Genomic DNA, 19470 nt, shown 5'->3' on the forward strand with positions numbered 1-19470 from the left:
AGATTTTAGAGACCCCCTCGTCTGAAGCCCTCATCGATCCCTGATGCTCGATTTGTTCCAAGCCCCCTTGCAGTGAGGGCTCCTGGGGTCTCTGGCTCAGAAGGGGTGATTCTAAGCAAAGAGACCAGCTCTTCCTGCCTCCAACAGACCATCCCTGAGGAATGAGTTCAGTCTTTGGAGGAAAAGACTGGATCTGTTTCCAATCTTAGATTTCAGAGAAGAGAGTCAGAAACAGTTGGGAGATTATTGCGCCGGTCGGAGGATGAGCACAGAAGTTTTCCACCTCACGCACGCTTCCAAAGAGACTGATCGGACGCCAAGAAGTCCTCTTTATATAACTTTCCACAGAAGTATTAGAGCATCTGGCACAAGAGAGCAGGACTACTTTCTACCATATTGAAATGCCTTACAATGTAAGCCATGTGGAGACGGAGCATGAGAAAGATGGAGGCCGGGGTCCGCTGAGTGAACACACATGCTTCTTATTTTAAGGCCTGGGATTACATCAGGGTCAGTCCTCCAAGGACCCAGAAACATAACTGAAATAACCTCCCTGCATCTCAAAACGAGTCTTCACAAGGTGCTGTGGCCAAGAGTTCTGGGCCAGCTGAGTCGGCCCCCCAAACCCCCGCCCCATACGCCAAGCCTTCGGAAACCGTGGCAGCATCTGCCCCCGGAGACCCCCACGCCCCAGGGAGGCTTCGGAGGAGGACTTTAGGGGAATTAGTAGACACGATAAAGCTATTTATAAACTACGTAAATGAGAGAGCAAAGGGCTCCCTCATTTCCCGCAAAATCAAGGGGGAGAGAAGAGACGGTATAAAAGACCATGGCTTCATCTCCCAAACAAGTCAGAGTAACGTAATTAAGTAAAAACACTTTAAAAAAAATATGGTGCATTCCGGTCAAGACAAGAAATACATGTCAAAGATAGAATGAATAAAACATAAGTTCCCGTAAATATTTTGTCCCATTGGCAGCAGTGCCCAGAGATGTTAAGCTTTAAGTCAACTGCTCTCTCGGATGTGGTGGCCCAGTGTAAACACTGCTGAAAGGAGCTCTCGCTGCCCATATCAGGAATCCATCTGGGCCCCGTGGGTCGGGGCAGAGGCTGCCCCGCATTCCTCCTCAGACATTCCTGCGGGCTGCCATCACTTCGAGTAGGGTGGAAATGACCGCGATGGGGGAAGGGCGGTGCTCCTTATGTCTGGAGGATCAACTTATCTACCCGAGAATCCATTTTACCTGGAATCATGTTGTTTTTTATGGGCTGGATGAGGGGGCAAAATACAAATCATTTCTTTGGCAGCAAAAGCCCTCGCCGCGTCTCTGTTCTCAAATCCCGGGTAGTGATGGTCCAAGGGATCAGAAAAAAATTATCGGAATTTGCTTTTTGATCAGACATCTTGATCTCGGCTTAGACGTAGCCAGTCACACTCCAAATGAGAAATGCCTTAAGTATTAGCCAGTGTCTCCTGCGCCTCGGGAGCCTTAAAGGCCTTTTCAGACAGAGGAAGACTTCGGCGCAAATCTTGCGAGAGCTGGAGCCTGGTGTCAGCTCCCACCCGATCTGTTAAAGTGGCAGATGAAAGACAATTTCCTGCTCGATGGATGACATACATAAAGTCCTGACTTTAGGGGGATGCATTCTATTCTTGAAAAATATTTCCTTTATTGCCCAAATCAGGAGGATCTGAATCACTGCCTGGGTGCATGATCTCAGTGGTGAGGAGGAGGAAGGCACTGGGCTATACCCTGAACATATACCTCATGGAAAGAGTGAGAGATTGGAGCCCCTGAACTGGATTTCACCACTTCCACTGGGAGAGGGCATCCCGGCGCTCTGAACACAAGGCATTTTGCACTGTCTTTTTCTTCCCTGATTGCTTCATCAGCTTTCGTGAGGTTTCCAGTGTATTCCAGTGCGGGAGAGCCACACCAAGACTTCAGCAGCGCTCGCCGTGGGCACTTACCACCTGAACAAATGCGTCTGATTATAGTGAATCACAATAACAAAGTAAAATCTGATTCCATCCCGTTGTCCGACATAAACGCTGATGTACTCGAGTCCAGGCAGACAGAAGAAGTATCCACCATCTTCTGTCACATGTTCTAAAGTAGGATGGAGGAAGGGAAACGAGAGATTACCAGGATGACCTCCCTAGTTTTCCTCCGGAGAGGTCCCCGAGAATCTCACAAGGCTGGGCAACAGAAATTTCCCCATGAGATGGAAATCCTTTGGAAAAAAAACAAATTCACACAAAGAGGCTGCTGGGGACTTCTATTTCTTGGCACTCCACAGCGGCCTCTCGGGTCAGGAGCCCGACCTTTCTGGTATGTGAAGGCTCCTTCACCCGCCATTTGCCAACCGCCCCCCTCCATTTGGTCTCCAATGTCAACTTGAAGGGCTGAGTAAATGTTCCCTGAAATGCACAGCTCAGCTGCTCATGATCCCACAGAAGACTGCGTCATTAAAATGGAAATACAATTGATCGAGTCCATTGTCCTGCTAATCATATGCCCACTTTGGAGTCGCACTAGTTTTAGTGATAACTCAAATTTACAGTCAAGGGCTTAAGTGCTAGAATAGTCAGCCTTTTGGAAGGGGTCAAAATTAATAAAGTTCAGTGTTCATCAAATTATGGATAGTTATTGGTAAGGGAGCTGTCGGGAGTAGTTAAAATAATGAGCCCTATTAGAGAGGCAGCCTAATCCAAGTCCATTGTTCTTAACCGGTATTCCAATGGCTTTTATTTTTAACTTTCTCAGGAAATTTTTACCATGGTTCACAATCTAGAAATCCTAAAAATGACTGTCTTCTTCTTCCCTCCACTCTTCAAAACTCCTTCTTATTTTCATGTCTTTCTACTTTTCTGTTCTCATAGCCCAGTTTTACTGTTGTCTTCCCACTTCTCGAGAGAAAAGATTTTTCTCTCCTCTCATCTTCTCATTCTCATTGTGGCAACGATTAGGCTCAGACATCAGGGGCTGGTGATAACCTTGTTCATCAAGCATCCACTCTTTAAAGAGAGATGCCATAAACAGGACTCTAAAGCTGTCATGAGCATCCCGAAAACAAGTTAAAAAGGCGTATAGAAGCTCTACCTTTTTTGCACTTGGAGCAAAGAAACATTTCTCAGGTGTCTTTGCTCATTTCTTGTAGCAATGCCCTGAGACAGACCAGCAAACCCACACTGATTTGGAAAGCAGAATAAAAGATTAAAAGATTACACAAACAGAACAAAAAATTCCAATTTCTTGAATCTAGACCAAGGAAAGTGATGAAGGCTTTCTGAAAACTACAGCTAAGGAGGGACAGCCCAAGAAAGAGAAGGAACATGATCACCTATAAAATCATGAATTTAACAATCAGTTAATCGATCAATCATTGATTACCTGCACTAAAAAGCCGGGGATATGAAAACAAAACTGAAACGGTTGCTGCGGCCCATAAGTTTATATTCTGTTGGAAGAATACAATAGAGGGGAATGGTGGCCAGTGGAGGGAGTTTGGGTCCAGGCAGCTCCAGGGACTGTGGGAGGAGACATAAGGCAGCAGTTCATTCTGCCCTTTCCAAAAGCATTAGCACTGGAGAAAAAGAAGAGTGAAAAAGCATTTATTAAACATATGTGCAGAGCAGTGTGCCAGGTGATGGGAAACCAACTGATCTGATTGTTTACAGACTAGGAGAGTGAGGTGGAGGAACTGCCTAATGGCAGAGCCAGAGCTAGGAGACCAGTGCCATCTGGGAAATGCTGGATAGGACCACCACGGGCTGGGGATGGCCTGATAGAGCAGCTTCACTTATATGTGAGCAATGGAAAAGTCCCTAATGTACGCTGGCAGATGTCCCCACCAAGGACTGGTGAGCATCAAGGGGCTCATGTTGGGAAAGGGGGGCGGCCAGTCACACTGCAAGCCCGAGGGGACAGCAGGGTGGCGTGAGGTGCAGGATGCCCCTGGTGAGCCTGGATATTTCTCAGAGGATTCCAAGGAGGGCACGGGCAAGAGCTGCACGGCGGGAGATGGCCTGGCTGGCTCAGGACCCATATTTCTTGGTGGGCCTGAGGGTTGGGGAAAACTTAATGGAGATGATGAGAATACCGATCCACCGAAGAATCAAAGGCAACAGTAATTATAGTCACGGAACCTAAAGAAGAGGGGGATGAAGGGATCTCCCCAGGGGAGCCATCAGGAGACACCGCATGGAAGACCAGGGCTGACCCGCTATTTTATTTACACGAAGGCCCTAGGCTAAAGGAAATGGGCTCTGGTTCCAACAGGAGGGATGTGGATAAGACATTTAGAAAAACTTTCTGGTGAGAAGCTTGGTGAGGGCCCCATTATGGGGAAGATTGTATAAACTCTTTCCTTGGGAACCGGTTTCTAGTAGTGGTCCTGCCAAGAGAACAGAATAATAAAAAAATTCCCTTTCTCTTCTCATCTCTTACAATTTGACAGATATACAAAGGCACAGGTGCCAGTTATACACATGAGATAAGACATATAGTTCCTGTCCCTGAGAAGACTATTATAATCGAGGGTAAGACAGACACCCGGAAACAAATCACACGATGAGTGAGTGAGTAAATAAAATGAGCCAAAAGGAGTTTCGAATAGATTGAAGAAAGATGGTGATCTTTTAAGTTGGGTGGATGAAGGAAGTCTTCATGGAAGAACATCCCGAGCTTTGCAGCAAGAGAAGAAACAAAGATGAGGGAAAGGAAGAATTTCAAGTACAGAGGATCCCATTAGCAGAAGTCAGGAGAGACCGGGTTAAATCCGGGAATGGCGAATGCATCTGGTCTAGCTGAAGTGTAGAGTACATCACAAGAGAAGGCTAGAAAATGCGACTGCAATTACGGGACGGGACTACCTGATCCTGCCTCCGCCATTCCTGTGACTGGAGCAGATCCAAACCAGAGGAAGCCGGTCTTGGGAAGCCTAACATATTATGGCTCCCTGAACCTCTCCAGCTTTTGCTACGGACTTGCTATTCTTATAACAACAATATAAGTTGCACCAGAATGTGCTTCCATGAGACTCCCTCCCCCAGCCCTTCTGGCCTTCAAGAGCATGCTGAATACTCGAGGGCTGCGGGGTCTCCCACACTGCAGTTTCTTTGCCTCCATAAAGACCCTCCTGTTGCTACTTTGTTGGCCCCTCTACTCCACGTGGGTACCAGGTAGTCAGAAGCAGGCCTTGGAAGACCAGAAGTGACATCCTAGGGACCATGTGCTCAATGGAGGCCCCTGGAGGTCTTGGAGCCATGAGTGATGAGGTCACGTGCACTAGGAAGATTATGTTGGAAATCATACTGGGGCTTGCAAAGGAGACAGACCAAAGGGAAGGAGACCAATGGGGAGACTGATGGAGGGGTCTGAGCCACAGTGAGCCACGCTGTCGGGATGTCCAGCACAAGCTGCACACACTGCATCAGGGCTCTATACCTCCCTAGACGGAGCCGGAGCCTGTCCCCAGTCCTGGCCCCCGGCTCCCCGGATGTCCCCCCACACCCTTCTGCTCTTTTGGGGGTGTCTTCCTCCATGAGAATGCAAGCTGCTTGAGCCAGGGACGGTCTTCTTACGTTTGTATCTCCAGAGATTAGCAGAGTTCCTGGCACACAGTAAGAGCTTAATAAATGCTGAATTTCCTATCTTATTATTAGATCAAACTTTGGTATTAGCAATAGGAGAGAAACTGTGCACTCTTGATTTCAGATCTCTCTCCCTCCTTCCTTCTCTTTGTGTTTCTGTGTCTCCCTCTCTCCTCCCTTTCCCCTCTCTCTCCTTCCCTCTCCACTTCACTCCCTCCCTCTCTCTGTGTCTGTATCTCTCCCAGCCTCCCTCCTTTCTCCCTCTCTCTCTCCCTCAAGAGGTTGATGGAATATGAGCTCCCTCTCAAACCCCATTTTTGTGAAGACTCTTACTCCTTCCCTCCCATCTCAGAGAATGGGATTTATGTCCCGTCCTTGCCAAAGCTAGTTCCCCTACACAGAGGATGAGGCCCAAGTCTCCCCTACTCAAGCTAATGCCCCCAGGCCCCCAGGACACCCTCCCTGATGCAGCTTCTCTCCCAGCCCCCACTCTTCGACAAAGCATAAAGTTCCTACAGAGAAGACCAAGTTGTCCCTAGAATCTGACTGGTCCTGGCTGCAGTTCCTGGTCACCTAAAGGCACAGAGGGCAGCCTGGGAGTTGCCATGGCCAGACTTGGCTAAGACGGGGTGGAAGGATAGGGGAAGGGGACTGTATCTTTGGGGCTGCCCTTGCTAGGTGAGCGCAAAGTAAATCTCCTTTTGTGCACAATCCCATGACCCGCAAGTGCCTCGTATCGTCCCATCATCAAAAGGGATGTGAAAGGCCCGGCTGTCAGATAGACCCCCAAGACTGGACCTGCCCTTCCTGTTTCCTCCAGGAAGCCCCTGCCCCTTGGGTTGTGTCTGAAGTCTGTCCCTTTCTGCTCTTTCCGCCTACCTCCCATCCTCGGGTGACTCGTCCCCACAGAACTGCTACCTCTGACTGCGGCCTGAAGTGAGCGTCCGCTGCCAGCCTCTACAAAGAGCCCAGGCCCTGCCCAGCCTCTCCTCCCCGTCACTCCCACAGGGCTGCCATGAAGAAAGGGTTTTGTGAGCCCGAGAGGGGGAAGGAATAGTAATCCTCGTTCATGGCATTATGGTGTTAATCCTGCAGCCAGCTTCTGGCTTACGTCTTGACTACCCTATTCCTAAAGGAAGAATCGTCAGAACGCCATATATTTTGTTCCTCTGGACAACTACAAATTTAAAAATAAAATGCTCCACGTTCCACTCTTCTTCCTTCTCATCACCAGGATCTGAAGACCATCGACTCCTCCTCCGTGTTGCCAAGGACTTGTCTGCACATAGGTGGCCGCTGGCCTCCCACAAACGCCGAAGAAACTGCCGAGATGAGTCTGGCCACAGGGGAAGATTCTGTTGCTCAGATCATTTTCTCCTAAAGCACGAGGCTGCAAAAGACAGCATTAGGAATCGGCTCTGACCACTTACACTCAGGCTGGGCCCATTAAGGTTTAATGGTCCCGACAGAAGAAGGCCCCAGCCAGAGTCTGAACACCCAGGCGTTCCTAATTGACGGAGATGAGGTGAGTTGGAAGTGCCCGGCTTCCATGCCGAGGACCGAAAGTGATGAAGCTCTCACTGCAAGCGGGGTCTCTTTGGGGCATCTATTATTCATGACTCTCTTCTCTTTAAATATTCATTTTGGTAAATGTGATTGCTTTAGCCTTCTTACACTTTCCACTTCAAATGTCTGAAAGAAGTATTTCGACTAAGCAGTCCCAGCCTGGGAACATGCAATGAAACGCTCTTTGGCCCACCCATATCTGCCATCTTGCTGAGACAAGAAATAAAAGCAAAAACTATTAAATAGTTTCCGTTCACTTGCACTGGTAAAGTTGTACCAAAGGGCTTCAAGGAGTACATTAATTCCTGTTAAATAAACTCAGAAAAGGCAGCATGGCCCAGTGGTTAGAGTGTGCACTTGGATAATGGAGCACGTGAGACTAATTGCCAATTGGACAATTCTCTATTAACATGTCTGAAGGTTGACCCTTCCCAACTATTCTGTGCTGGCTCGATTGGTGGGACAAAGAAGGGGAAGTGACGTGTGTGGGTGGAGGAGGAGAAGAAAATGGAGGCATTCTCCTGGCGGTGGAGAGCGAGGAAGGTGGTGTGGAGATGGCTAAATCTAATCTCCTTACGGTGACCCCAAAAGATCAAGAATAAAGATTTTTGGTGATCCTGACTCCGGCTGATTTCTGGGAAGACAGAGTTCTAGCAATTTTCATTTGCCCAATTCATGGGTATTCTCTCCAAAGATGCAGATTGCAAACCATGTCTTTTCATCGTGGTCAGCTCTTCTACCTCAACAGGGGCCAAGCTACACTCTCCTAATTATATTTTTAAAAGCTTTTGGTTCAAATAAAAAGGAATTTTTCCCACTTTTTATTGAATTATTTATTAAAAACTTAGGGATGTACATCAATAAGCTCACTACGCTGGAACAGTAACTGTTCACACTTATTGGCTAATTTCTATGGAGACAGTCACCAATGGAGACAAACATCTTTGTACTCCCTCCCTAAATGTTTGCATCGAGGGTTCTACATTCCCCTATTCATTTTCATTCACTATTCCACTTCATTTCATGAAGGTCCCTCCATATATTCTTCTATCCCTCATCCTTATTTATCTTAATTGCATTATAGCATTACATTAACACACCACAATTTCCTTAATCGTTCTATCACTGAGCAACTCGATGGCTTCCAATTTTTTTTTTCAATTACAAAATAATGCAGCTATAAAAATACCTGAACAGATAGCTTTTTTATTGTTTTTGATAACACTTGCAGGGTCTATTCCCAGTAGTGGAATTACTGAGTGTTTTATTCATTGTTTAATCAATACCACAACTCTTCTGGTTGTGTCCCTTGTTGTCATCTTCTTACTAAGAGCACAATTAAGGCTTCTCTTCCATTTTATGCACATCTGATGTGCCAGGAAAAGTGTGGTCTCTCAATCAATAGAGCCAATGCATCCTCTGTCCCTGCTAAGTTAGGCCCGATGGAGCCCAGTGGCAGCGAGTGGTTCTGACCGGCAATAGAAGAGATAGTGGACGGGAAGATATTTTTGAGTATTTTAGGAAGTCATCTATAGATCTGCTGATAGATGAACAGTACTGGTCTTTAAGAGGCAAATACTTGTTCTTACTAATTACTCACTGCTTAGAGCTAGAGCCATGGGCCAAATAGTCAAAGAAGCTGGTTTGAGAAAGAAGCTGGGGGATGCCATGGAGGAGAATAAGCATTTATATTGGGCCTACTATGTGCCAGGCACTGCGCCAACTAGCTGCTTTAGTCCTGGTTAGGAGCCCTGTCCAGGGAACCCAGACATACCATAACCCTGACCCCAGAAGGAAAACAAGGAGTTTGTTCAAGAGTTGGGGAGTATTAGGAGTGTTAGGGAACCCAGAGAGGCCTGTGGTCCTGCCACAGGAAGGTGATGGAAACCAAGAGACATTTCCTGTGGACTTCAGGGAGGGTGCTATGCTTGACTTCCTGCCAGGATTCATTACCAACTAGATGTCCTTAATTAATGCATGCTGGCCTTAGGGGAAAAGGGGAGAAGGGGAAAGGTCTTCCATCAGTTCCTGGTACATCACTGGGTCCACATGCTCACGGCTGCCTTCCCTCATCAATGGTGCTGATCCGCCAGGGACCTCTCTGCCGGGTTGGAGGTTCTCCTCCTATAAAACCCCATGAGCAACTCTTCGATCTTTGCCTGTCCACGAGGAATGGCTCACTCTCACTTTTTGCCTGTCCCACCTCCTCCCCTGAGCACACGCAAACCAGATAATGACTTTCCAGCCATTTGTCTCTCCCCAAGTCAAGCTGCCAATGTGCTTCTTCCTCCCGCTTCTCGTCATGTCTCTCCCCCACGGTTTTTATTCTTCATGGATTTAGGCCTCCCATGATCCACAGCCATACGGCCTAGGCTGAACATACTGGTACCAAAAAGACAGGCTGTATTGGGACGGCTGTACCTGGTGAGCTCATCCTCAAATGCAGTCCGGGCCTCCCCCTACCCGTTCCAGGTCCATTCTCTCAGTGCGCTGTCAGTTCTGTCGCCCCTTATCCCCTCCATAACCGGCACCGCTCAATGACGTATTGTTTTCTTCTGTAAGAAGATCTGGCCGATTGGGCAGGATTTTAAGACCTGGAGCAATTAGAATGATGTGATCTACATCTGCGAGCATCCGGACGGCCTCATTAATGACAAAGGGAATTCCCTTTTCATGCACACTCTGACCGAGACGTCTCCCAGGACAGAGGGAAACACCAGCCTTGACACTGATAATCAGTATCAGGCTACCTCTGACAGCACCAATCAAGGTGTCATTCAACATGGCCCCAGCAGACACGCCGCTGTCGAACTGGATTGAAACAAAGAACCTTTACAGTCGGCGTCTGTTCTCTCTGAAAGGTTTCTCTTTCCTTTTTCCCTCCTGGTATTAACCCATGAGCAACAAAGACAGGGAATGCTTTCAGCCAGTGCTCGTCACCCAGGGCCCTTCCAATTCTTCAATTCCCTCACACGAGTATTTCTTATTGCCTTCTCCGCCAGGCCTTTCATCTCTCGGATTCCACCTGAATAAGACACAGCGCCACACCCACCCAACCCCAGGGATATTCTGAGCTAAGTCACATCTCTCCCCCCGGTTATTACCCATCCTTTGTTCATCCATAATGCATCATCTGGGGGTACACCACGTCTGGGGGCACGCCACGTCTGGTGGCTCTCTCCTTTGACTTCACCCATCACACTTCACTGGATCACAAGATCCACTACAGATCCCTCACCAAGATCCACACAATCTCAGCGCTTCTGCGTTTAGCCGCGCGCGGCTCTGTATTACCCGGGCTGCCCACTGGATTCATTTCATTCTTGGCATCTGACTGGCGTCTCCTGCCAATCCTACATCTCCTGGGCAAAGGCCTGTCAAGAGTCTTCTCACTGCAAGTCATCCCCGGCGACACGTGAGGCATCTGAAGTTGAACTGGTCGGTGTGTGGTCTATCTTCTGGAAACCAGCGCAGGGGCTCTATCCCCTCTGCCTCGCAGTCTCTGATATCACTACATAGAAGTACCTGGCCTGAGATCTGGCCTGAGATCTGGGCTCTCTGATCTGATGCGAAAGAGACAGCCATTCTCGGAGCTTCCTATGAGCTCCAAGCTATTCTTCCCTGTTCTCTTTTACTCATCATCACTAATCAGTATTTAGTAAACAGCAAGTTCAGTCATCACTTAGGTTTGCCAGTTCTTAACCCAGTCAGCACAATAACCAAATTAGAACCTCTTTTAAACAAAGCAGAACTTCTTTAAGTAGAAAAGAGTTTATTTCTTAACATGACCAACCATTCGCTCTCTAACGAGGATGTCCCATAGATGACTGTGGATGATGACACTGTGCTAAATGCATTAAAACCCAGAACACTAAGAGGCTTCTTAAAGATAGCTATTCTCTCCCAAAATAAGTTAGTCTACACTGCATGTAGCAAAAAATGGCTATCGTCCAAACTAAAGCCCTGTAGCTGTAAAAAAACAAAACAAAACAAAACAAAAAACAACCTTCAGAGCTCATTTAGCAGGATAGTAATACTGTATCTATAATATATATATATATATTACATATTTATATACTCATATATGAGTACATGTTTAGACATCATGGCTACACACTGTAAATGGACAATGGCCTGAATGAAGAATTGGATAGGAGGAGGGGAAAAATGAATTGGACCATCCTTGAGCAATTACAGAGTTTTTTAATGATTCCAAACTCCTCCCTGAAATACCGGGGAGACAGGTAGGGGAATGGGAGGGAGGGGGAGAACCGTTAAAGCAGTGACATGCTTTGGCCCCACAGTGGTTCCTAATTCAGACAAGTGATAAGGATAAGAGAGTTTATACCTAGCACAGAGATCTAACACCAGTCACTCTTTACCATTTGAGGCATGTATTTTTTAAAAATTATGTTCCATGTTTCGGGACTCAGGTGCAGTTACTGTCCAGAGGTATAAGCAGAAAGTCTATCATGTAGGTAGATGGGAAACTTAAGAAACACAAGGCCATGTGGCCAAGCTCGGGGTATTTCAAGTCCACTGCACGGGAGCCATGAGCCAAGCCTGCCACAGTGACCGGCAGACAGGGAGAACTCAAATGGAGATTTCTGGCTTCCCACAAAGGTCAGATAAACACATCAGTGGAGACAGAGCACCTTTTTTAGGGGCAGGGGTGTGAAGTACGGGTGGAACACCAACTGATTTTAAAATGAGGTGAAACTGCAGGCTCTAAGTGACAGCTCTTGAAGGTTCTGCTGTGAATTCATGGAAAATTATCCTCTGACATTTAGCTGTGAAAGGTATACTTTATGTCACTTCCAGTGAAAAGCATGTGTCATACCCAAGGGGGAGCTGAACTTTGGTGCTGAAATTGGCTACAGGAGGTTATAAAACCGAGGGTGTTCCTTTTCATTTACAAGAAAAGCCTCTCTCTTCTTGACTCGGTGGAGTGGGGAAAAAGCAAGATTCCTGGCTCGTCACCCCTCCAGATGAAACCAATGGCCTCGTTGGGGCTATTGTGACATCAAAGTGTGTCATCCGGCACCCAAAGCCTCTGCGAAAACAATACTGGAAAATCCCGATTTGTCCATTGCATTTTAGAAACATGTCTGATTAATGAAGTAGCAAAAAAAAATTAATAATAAAATCTGTAATTCTGTCAGTATGGCACTACCAATTACAAAAGAGACCACTATTTGTCCGGCCACAGCACAGTAAGTTATTTTTGAGTAGTTCCATTGCGGGTTCCATCCCTCTAATTATTATTAGCTACCATTTCATTTCTCTAACCTTCCATTTCTTCCTAAAATAAATAACAAAACAATCCGTGTAATATGATAATCTGGGGGCCTTGGATCACCATTGTCATTGTGAAATTTGAAAGAGGTAAATTAGGTCAAATACCATGTAAAGTATTAGAAGCTCTCTAAATGTCAGCTCTAACTAGGATTTATTTCAGTTTCTACCAAGATATCTAGTACTGTAAAGTCTGAATTACTTACATAAAGCAAGCTCTCTTTAAACTAGGTGCCCAGGGACGGGGCACTGAATGAATGGTTCGGGAGATCATGGCACATGAACGGGCAGAATTTTCTTACTGTGCCATGAAAAATAAATATGGAGAATTCAGAGGACCATGGAAAAACTGATATGAACCGACACAGTGTAAAGTCAGCATAACCCCTGAAGAAATATAAACAATGACTACAATCATGTAAATGGAAAAAAAAAACCCAGAAAATAAAAGCTGACTCCTGCATAATTACAGTGATTACATCTGGCATTAGAGAAGAAATGAAAAAAAACCAACAAGTACCTGTATTCATTAGTGAGATGAGGGGGCTGAGGGAGGATTATGTCTAGAGACTGTTGCATTTGCTGTCAGACCTAATCAATATGTTGGCTAATTTGACAAAATCACATTCTGTCAATTTTTGTTACAAGTGAAGGCTCGAAATAAATAAATAGATTCTTTAAAAACCAAGTGAAGATCACCGAGTGATAGGTAGAGGACATATTTGCAGACAAATGTGAGTTTTAAAAGGCATCAATTTTAACTATGAACATTTAATTGTCTTCTTTAACAAAGGAGGTGAGCAAAACACCTGAATTTGTATTAATCAGGATGGAATAGAATTAGGATATATGGCAACGAGTGGTCTGATAAAAACCATATATTTAGGGAGAAGCAATATCTATGTATAAAAAAAGCAGAAATGCCCTCATATCCCAAACTCATGGGAATATGCATGGATAGGTTTATTTATATAGATATAGATAGATAGATAGATAGATAGATAGATAGATAGATAGATAGATATTCTAGTATATTATAAAATAATATAAGAACTATCACAAACTTGTAAAAACTAGATAAATACACCATCTTTTAAATCAAAAACTTGGTTCACTTTTTTATAAGTTTTGAAAAAAAAACAGAAAAAAATTATATATATATATATATATATATATATATATATGTATATATATATATTTTTTTTTTTTTCTTTTTCTGGGCTGGGTTCTGAGCTTCCTTTGCCTAGACTGAAGCAGTTTCCAACACTGAGAGAAGAGGGATGACTTCTTCAAAGCAGGGTTGTGGGAAAGAGCAGCTGGACAGCTCCCAGCTCCCCCACAGTCCCCTCCATCAGGTATGTTCCTCTGGACAAAGAAACCTCACAAGAGGCAGGCACGATGGAAAGAATGCTGGTCCCAGAGGCCTAAGGCCTAGGTCTCTGTTCACACTACTGAGAAAAGGGGATCCTGGGCCAAACACTTAATCTCTCTAAGCCTCAGGAGCCTTGATGGATAGGAACCCACCAACCACACGGGTAATTGTGAGGAGACTGCCCTGCCAACTTCAGAAGTTCACATAAATTAACTCAGTGCCATGTTCTCTTCTGCCAGCATCTTTTTGGTGGCTGAAGGGACCCTCATCCACCTGCATCACCTGCAAATTTAAATTAGATCAACATGTTGACTGTCCCTTTATCCTAATAACTGATAAAAAGCATAAAGCATTCCACAAGATATCATCTATGAACCATGAACAGTGGGGAGAGGAACCCTCCCCGACGGGGAATCGAACCCTGGCCTCCCAGGTGACAGAATTAGAAGGGGAGGGGAGTGAGCCTGAGGGACCAAGAGAATATGGAGGGATGAGGATAAAGAAGGGTAATGGGTCATGGGCAAAGATAGGATACAGGAGGTTAGAGGCACACAAAGGGATATCGCTATCTTAATTAGGTGGGTAATGGTGTGGGCCAAAGACAACCAGACTCCCCCAGGTGAGGCAAGGAGAAGGCCATGGGATTCAAACAGAATGAGGAGTAAGGCACATCCTAAGCCCTTAATACACGCTTTTCCATTCATTCGTTCGCTGATGACATCACAGATCCGTCTAATGATAAAGGCATAAAGCTAACATTTGGAAACATTGCCTGCCTTCCTCCTCCCTGCCCTCTGCATGACTTTGGATAGAATTACTGGCTAGTTTCTAGTCCCACTCCTCTTTAATTTATAAATGAAGTATTGTTGTTTCCAAAAGAAAAAGAAATATGCTCAAAAGCTTTTGAACTACTGTTCGTGGGTATTTTCCTAAGCTGGAAAAAAAATCCAATTTGCCTCGTAATTTAATAAAGAACCACAAACCAGGGAGGCCCATAAAAGCATTGATAATGTCACCATTAAACAAATAGGAAAGAAAGCCGTACTTACTGTATGGAATAAATCTGAAGGTGTCTTATGTGGCAGATAAGGGACAGTTCCATATGAAAGACTTCAGGCACACTGATGAAATGACTGACTTGGAAGGGTCCTCAAACTGAGATCAAACCACTAAGTAAACCATTAACTAAATGACATGATTTAAATATTAAAAGGGAAGTTGAAAAATGCCCCAAGAAGCTAGGTACTTCATTAAAAGAGCCATTCCATTCCACCACGCAGTGGGGGAATAGGAGCTGGATGGACGGATCGTGCTACCCATCAATATGGCTTTTCTGGTTCAGAGGCAGCTCGGAACGATCCATTCACTAACCCTTGTCTGGCTCCCTGTTTGGCCAGCGTCAATGGCCAAAAGATCCAGCCTGACATGGCTTTTACCGCCCTCCTCAGTATCTAACTTGGTTTGCATTAGCTTCCTAAATAATTGAGGCACTTACTCAGACTAAGTGACATTTAAGATCTTGGCCACTACACTTTTTACATAAGAGCTTTCTCTCTTCAGGGCCCAGACCGCTTGATCGCCAAAACCACTGTGATATCACTAGCCCCATATCGCTCGTCTGTGGAAAAAAAAACATCAGCAAAACGAGGGGTAAGGTGACCAGAAGGATCTTAAGAAGGGAATAAAAGCCATGCATTTTTCATGAGCACAATATTAATATGTCTCCATATTTCATGGGCTAAGCCCACAGACACAGTACATTTTGAATGTGTGTGTTGGAGATATTAGATAATTAGGGCCATTATTGTAGCAACCATTGACACTGGAAGGTTCTATGGGTCCATAAATCTGAAGAGCAGAACACAGAATTGAAACGAGGGGAAAAGGAATGTGTTGAGACAACCACTGGAAACTGGCTTATTGGAAACCATATTCCCCAGCAGGAAGCCATGTACACAAAAGCTGGAGCTGAGGCCAGAGATAAGGGAAAAGTTCCTTGGGTTGCTCAGAAATCTGAAGAATTCGACTGAAAGAAGCTGCAGCAATCCATCCCAGAGACCTTGACAGGCTCCACAAACTTCAAAAAGGGGAGGGCTGAGAAGGGCGGCCGAAAACCAGGGCCCCGTTTTCAAACAGTGTCGATATCTAGAGATCAGAGTATGATTTTTCACAAAAGTAAACCTGAGGACAAAAATCCCAAAGGCTGAAATAATAGGCCTAGAGCCATTTTGCTCTGAGGCATCTACCTAAATTTAATAGGTCACCCGATAAAATCACACATTCTCAAAGCCTTCGATACAAGCTCTAAAGTCGCTTCCTCTGGTTGGGCCTCGGTTTCCCCATGTGCAACATCAGTGGGTTGGATTCAATGGCCTCTGAGGCGCTTTCCCACTCGAAAACATTCTATCTTTTATGAGTTGTAACACAAGGTTTCTCACGTACCATTTTCACTTGAGGTTTGTGAGTAAAATGTTGTTTAAATAAATGGCCCAGCGTATGACCCATTGCCCGGGTGACTGGGAGAAAGAACTCATGGCATTTGGAAGAGCTGATGTTCCGGCCAGGGCCCATCCCAGCAGCACCAACATTAACCCCAGCATAAAATCAGCCTCATATGGTTATAGTCAAGACATGCTCCATAAAAACGTTGTTCCTTTGCCCCAGTTGGCCTAATTTAAGTCAGAAAAGAAAGAATGGTAATAGTTCACACATGAAGCCAATCTGCCTCTAAATATATGGAGGAGTCCAGGAGCTTAAAGGCACTCGGTCGTCCAGTTTACCTCCTTCATGGGACACAGAAGGAAACTGAGTCCCCGAGAAGCTGGAGTGACTGAGCATCTCGGCCGGGTTCTCTAACTAACCCTGTTTTCCACAAAGCCACAGATTTGTACCACTGACACCAACTGAGCCTGGTGGGAAGGGCCATCTGTGACCCAGATGTCAGATGGCCACTTCCCAAGTTCCATGGGGGGATATGGGAAAACCATTTAACCCTCCCTGCTCCCACTTCTGAGAAGCACCTGAAAGTCCAAGAATCCTGGAGTTTGGGGGAGTTATCGGTGTGTGCTAGGGAAGGGCTTGGATCAGGGGTTCTCAGACTACGGCCTGCGGGCCACATGCAGACCACTGAGGACGTTTATGGGGCCCGCCGGGTTATGGCAAATGGGCTGAGGGACGGAGACAGAGTGTGAGGTTTTGTTTTTACTATAGTCCGGCCTCCCACAATCTGAGGGACAGTGAACTGGCCCCTAATTAAAAAGTTTAAGGATCATTGGCTTAGATGGAGGGATTTAGCCCCTGGAATAGCGGACCAATCCAGGGCCCTCACACCTGCAGAGGAGATGGGAGACCATGCAGCCAAGCAAGACTCTAGAGCAGGGCTTCTTCTCCTCAACCTCTTTTCGCCCAAGAAGTTTTTATGTGACGCTGGATGTACAGGTACATAAAACAGGCATACAAACCCAACTTGTACTGACAAGAAATCATACTTTTGTGACCCCCCACACTCAGTTACACAATCCCAAACGGGGTCATGATCATAGTTTAAGATGCTCCCAACAAGACGAGAGGTTTCTTGAGGATCTTGGAACGAAGACTTCTGTTTGTTCTAAAAGTCCCATGGAAAGATCTTATACCCAGTAGCACCCTATCTCCTAGAACCTAAAGTTCTAGATGAGTTAAAAGCTAGAGAACACAGCTTGGGCAGCATTCAGCAGGAACTACATGTGCAACCCAACAGGATCAGGCCAAATATCTACAGCAGACATGAAGGGAAGATATCACCAGTCACGCAGGAGAGGGGAGAGCTGCCCCATGTCCTGGGCGTTTGTGTATGGCCTTCTAAGTACATGTTCTGTCTATGCACTCCACGTATGTTCTGAATGCAAATCCACTCCTCACATGGATGCTAGGGGTGTCTGTGGGAAAGCAAAACCCAGATCCATGGGTAGATATTCTGTGGCTCCTTTTCTTTCCATGCTACGATGGAGTACTTAACCTAAGGAATGAATGAATGAACTTCACTTTCATGGGCTAGCCCGGGCACCTGACCACAGCAGAAAGCCCAAGGAAAGCCCATTTCATTATACGCCTTCTCTTTGACCTTTGTCCTTTAGCTGATTATTAAAGGCAAACCCATTGACAAGGGCTGAGAGGCTATGGTTTTAGGGGATATGGATCTTCAGAGTATCTTGAACCTGGGACAGCTGCCTACTGGAAAACTCGCCTTCTGAGTGCCTAGGGGAATTTTCCCCCAGGCATTTACACTTTACGCATCTAAACTCTTCTCCTTCTCCTCTCTCCCTCTCTCCCTCTCTCCCTCTCTCCCTCTCTCCCTCTCTCCCTCTCTCCCTCTCTCCCTCTCTCCCTCTCTCTCTCTCTCTCTCTCTCTCTCTCTCTCTCTCTCTCTCTCTCTCTCTCTCTCTCTCTCTCTATATATATATATATATATATATATATATATATATATATATATATATATATATACACACACACACACACACACACACACACACACACACACACACACACATATATTTATAATGATATATATGTTAGGGATACACTACTTTCCTCTTCCTATCACAAGGAACTATAAAGGAAGGGACATAATGAAAGAATGTGTTCAAGTGATCTAAAAATGGAGTCAAATGCCTGGGTTTAAGCCTTCTTAAGGTATAGAAAGCCACAAAAGGGATACATCAAATGAAAGCACTGGACTAAATGAACAAAGGACTCATTACTGTATTAGAAGGACCTTCCATCTTCCTAATTAAGTGAACTTCCTAGTGGCATTCTCTCCTCTGCTTCCTGAACACTCTCCCTGCTCGGATCACCCAGACAAAAGAACAAAAGACCACAGTCTGTGGTGAGAGTAAGGGAAGAGAGGGCAGTAAGCATCCTGTCTGCTCCCCATGATGATCCTGAGCTCTGTTTCACTGTTCCTCTCCACCTTCCAGGCCAGGGCTTGAGTTCAGTGGGAAAGACGCCTTCCTGAAGGGCCCCACATTGCATTGCCCCTTGGCTGGGCTGACCAGGAGGAGGCTCTTTACCCTCCTTGCCACTGCTTCCATTCGCCCCTCCTAAAAACCATCCCATAAACTGTGTTCTGAATACCAGGCTCTGAGATCCTACCAGCTGGGGCTTCAGTCAAACCTTTCTCCAGGCCTCCGTGACCTTAGCAGCCCCATGGATTAAGATGTTCTTTTCCTAAGAAGCCCTTCAGGGAGGACTGAGAAATATACCTTTAGGGATCTAGGTGAAGAGCTGGGTGGTTATCCGAAGGCTTTGGGGCGGACCTTTTCCAGGCTGACTGCACACCCCAAGCAGCTTTGGGGGGCATACGGTCTGTATATAACCCCCCTCCTCCCCATGCTCTGGAGCCAAGTATTCATAATAACAAACTGCTTATTCCTTCAGCGTTGGTGCTCTTCTATTTATTGAACTGCTCAGGAAGCCCGGGGTCAGGTCCTGCCTCTGACCCAGACTGGCTGTGTGGTCCTGGGCAAGTCCCTTAGCCTCTCAGTGTTTTCTCTAGATGCTGATCCTCATTGGTAAAAGGAGTTTCCTCATCTGGAGTTCCCTGTACCAAAGAAATCATATATTTAGTCCCTGCCTCAAAACTGCCAAAGTCTTGCTCTC

At 45.9% G+C, this 19470-nt stretch overlaps 1 protein-coding gene across 5 annotated transcripts in view; it reads right to left on the reverse strand.

Annotated features, from left to right (window-relative positions):
• Nucleotides 1-19470, reverse strand: part of BBS9 (Bardet-Biedl syndrome 9) — a 300830-nt gene that overhangs the window by 27014 nt on the left and 254346 nt on the right. For 3 of the 5 annotated variants that reach the window (XM_074284315.1, XM_074284316.1, XM_074284317.1), the window contains one exon: nt 19240-19411. The exons of the other annotated variants lie outside the window; for them this stretch is intronic. In XM_074284315.1, coding sequence (XP_074140416.1) covers nt 19398-19411 — 14 coding nt within the window. In that variant the 3' untranslated portion in view covers nt 19240-19397. Of the gene's footprint in view, nt 1-19239; nt 19412-19470 lie in introns of those variants that run through there. 5 annotated transcript variants of the gene reach the window in all.

This window comes from Sminthopsis crassicaudata, chromosome 1, assembly GCF_048593235.1.
Source record: "Sminthopsis crassicaudata isolate SCR6 chromosome 1, ASM4859323v1, whole genome shotgun sequence".
Taxonomy (NCBI): Eukaryota; Metazoa; Chordata; class Mammalia; order Dasyuromorphia; family Dasyuridae; genus Sminthopsis; species Sminthopsis crassicaudata.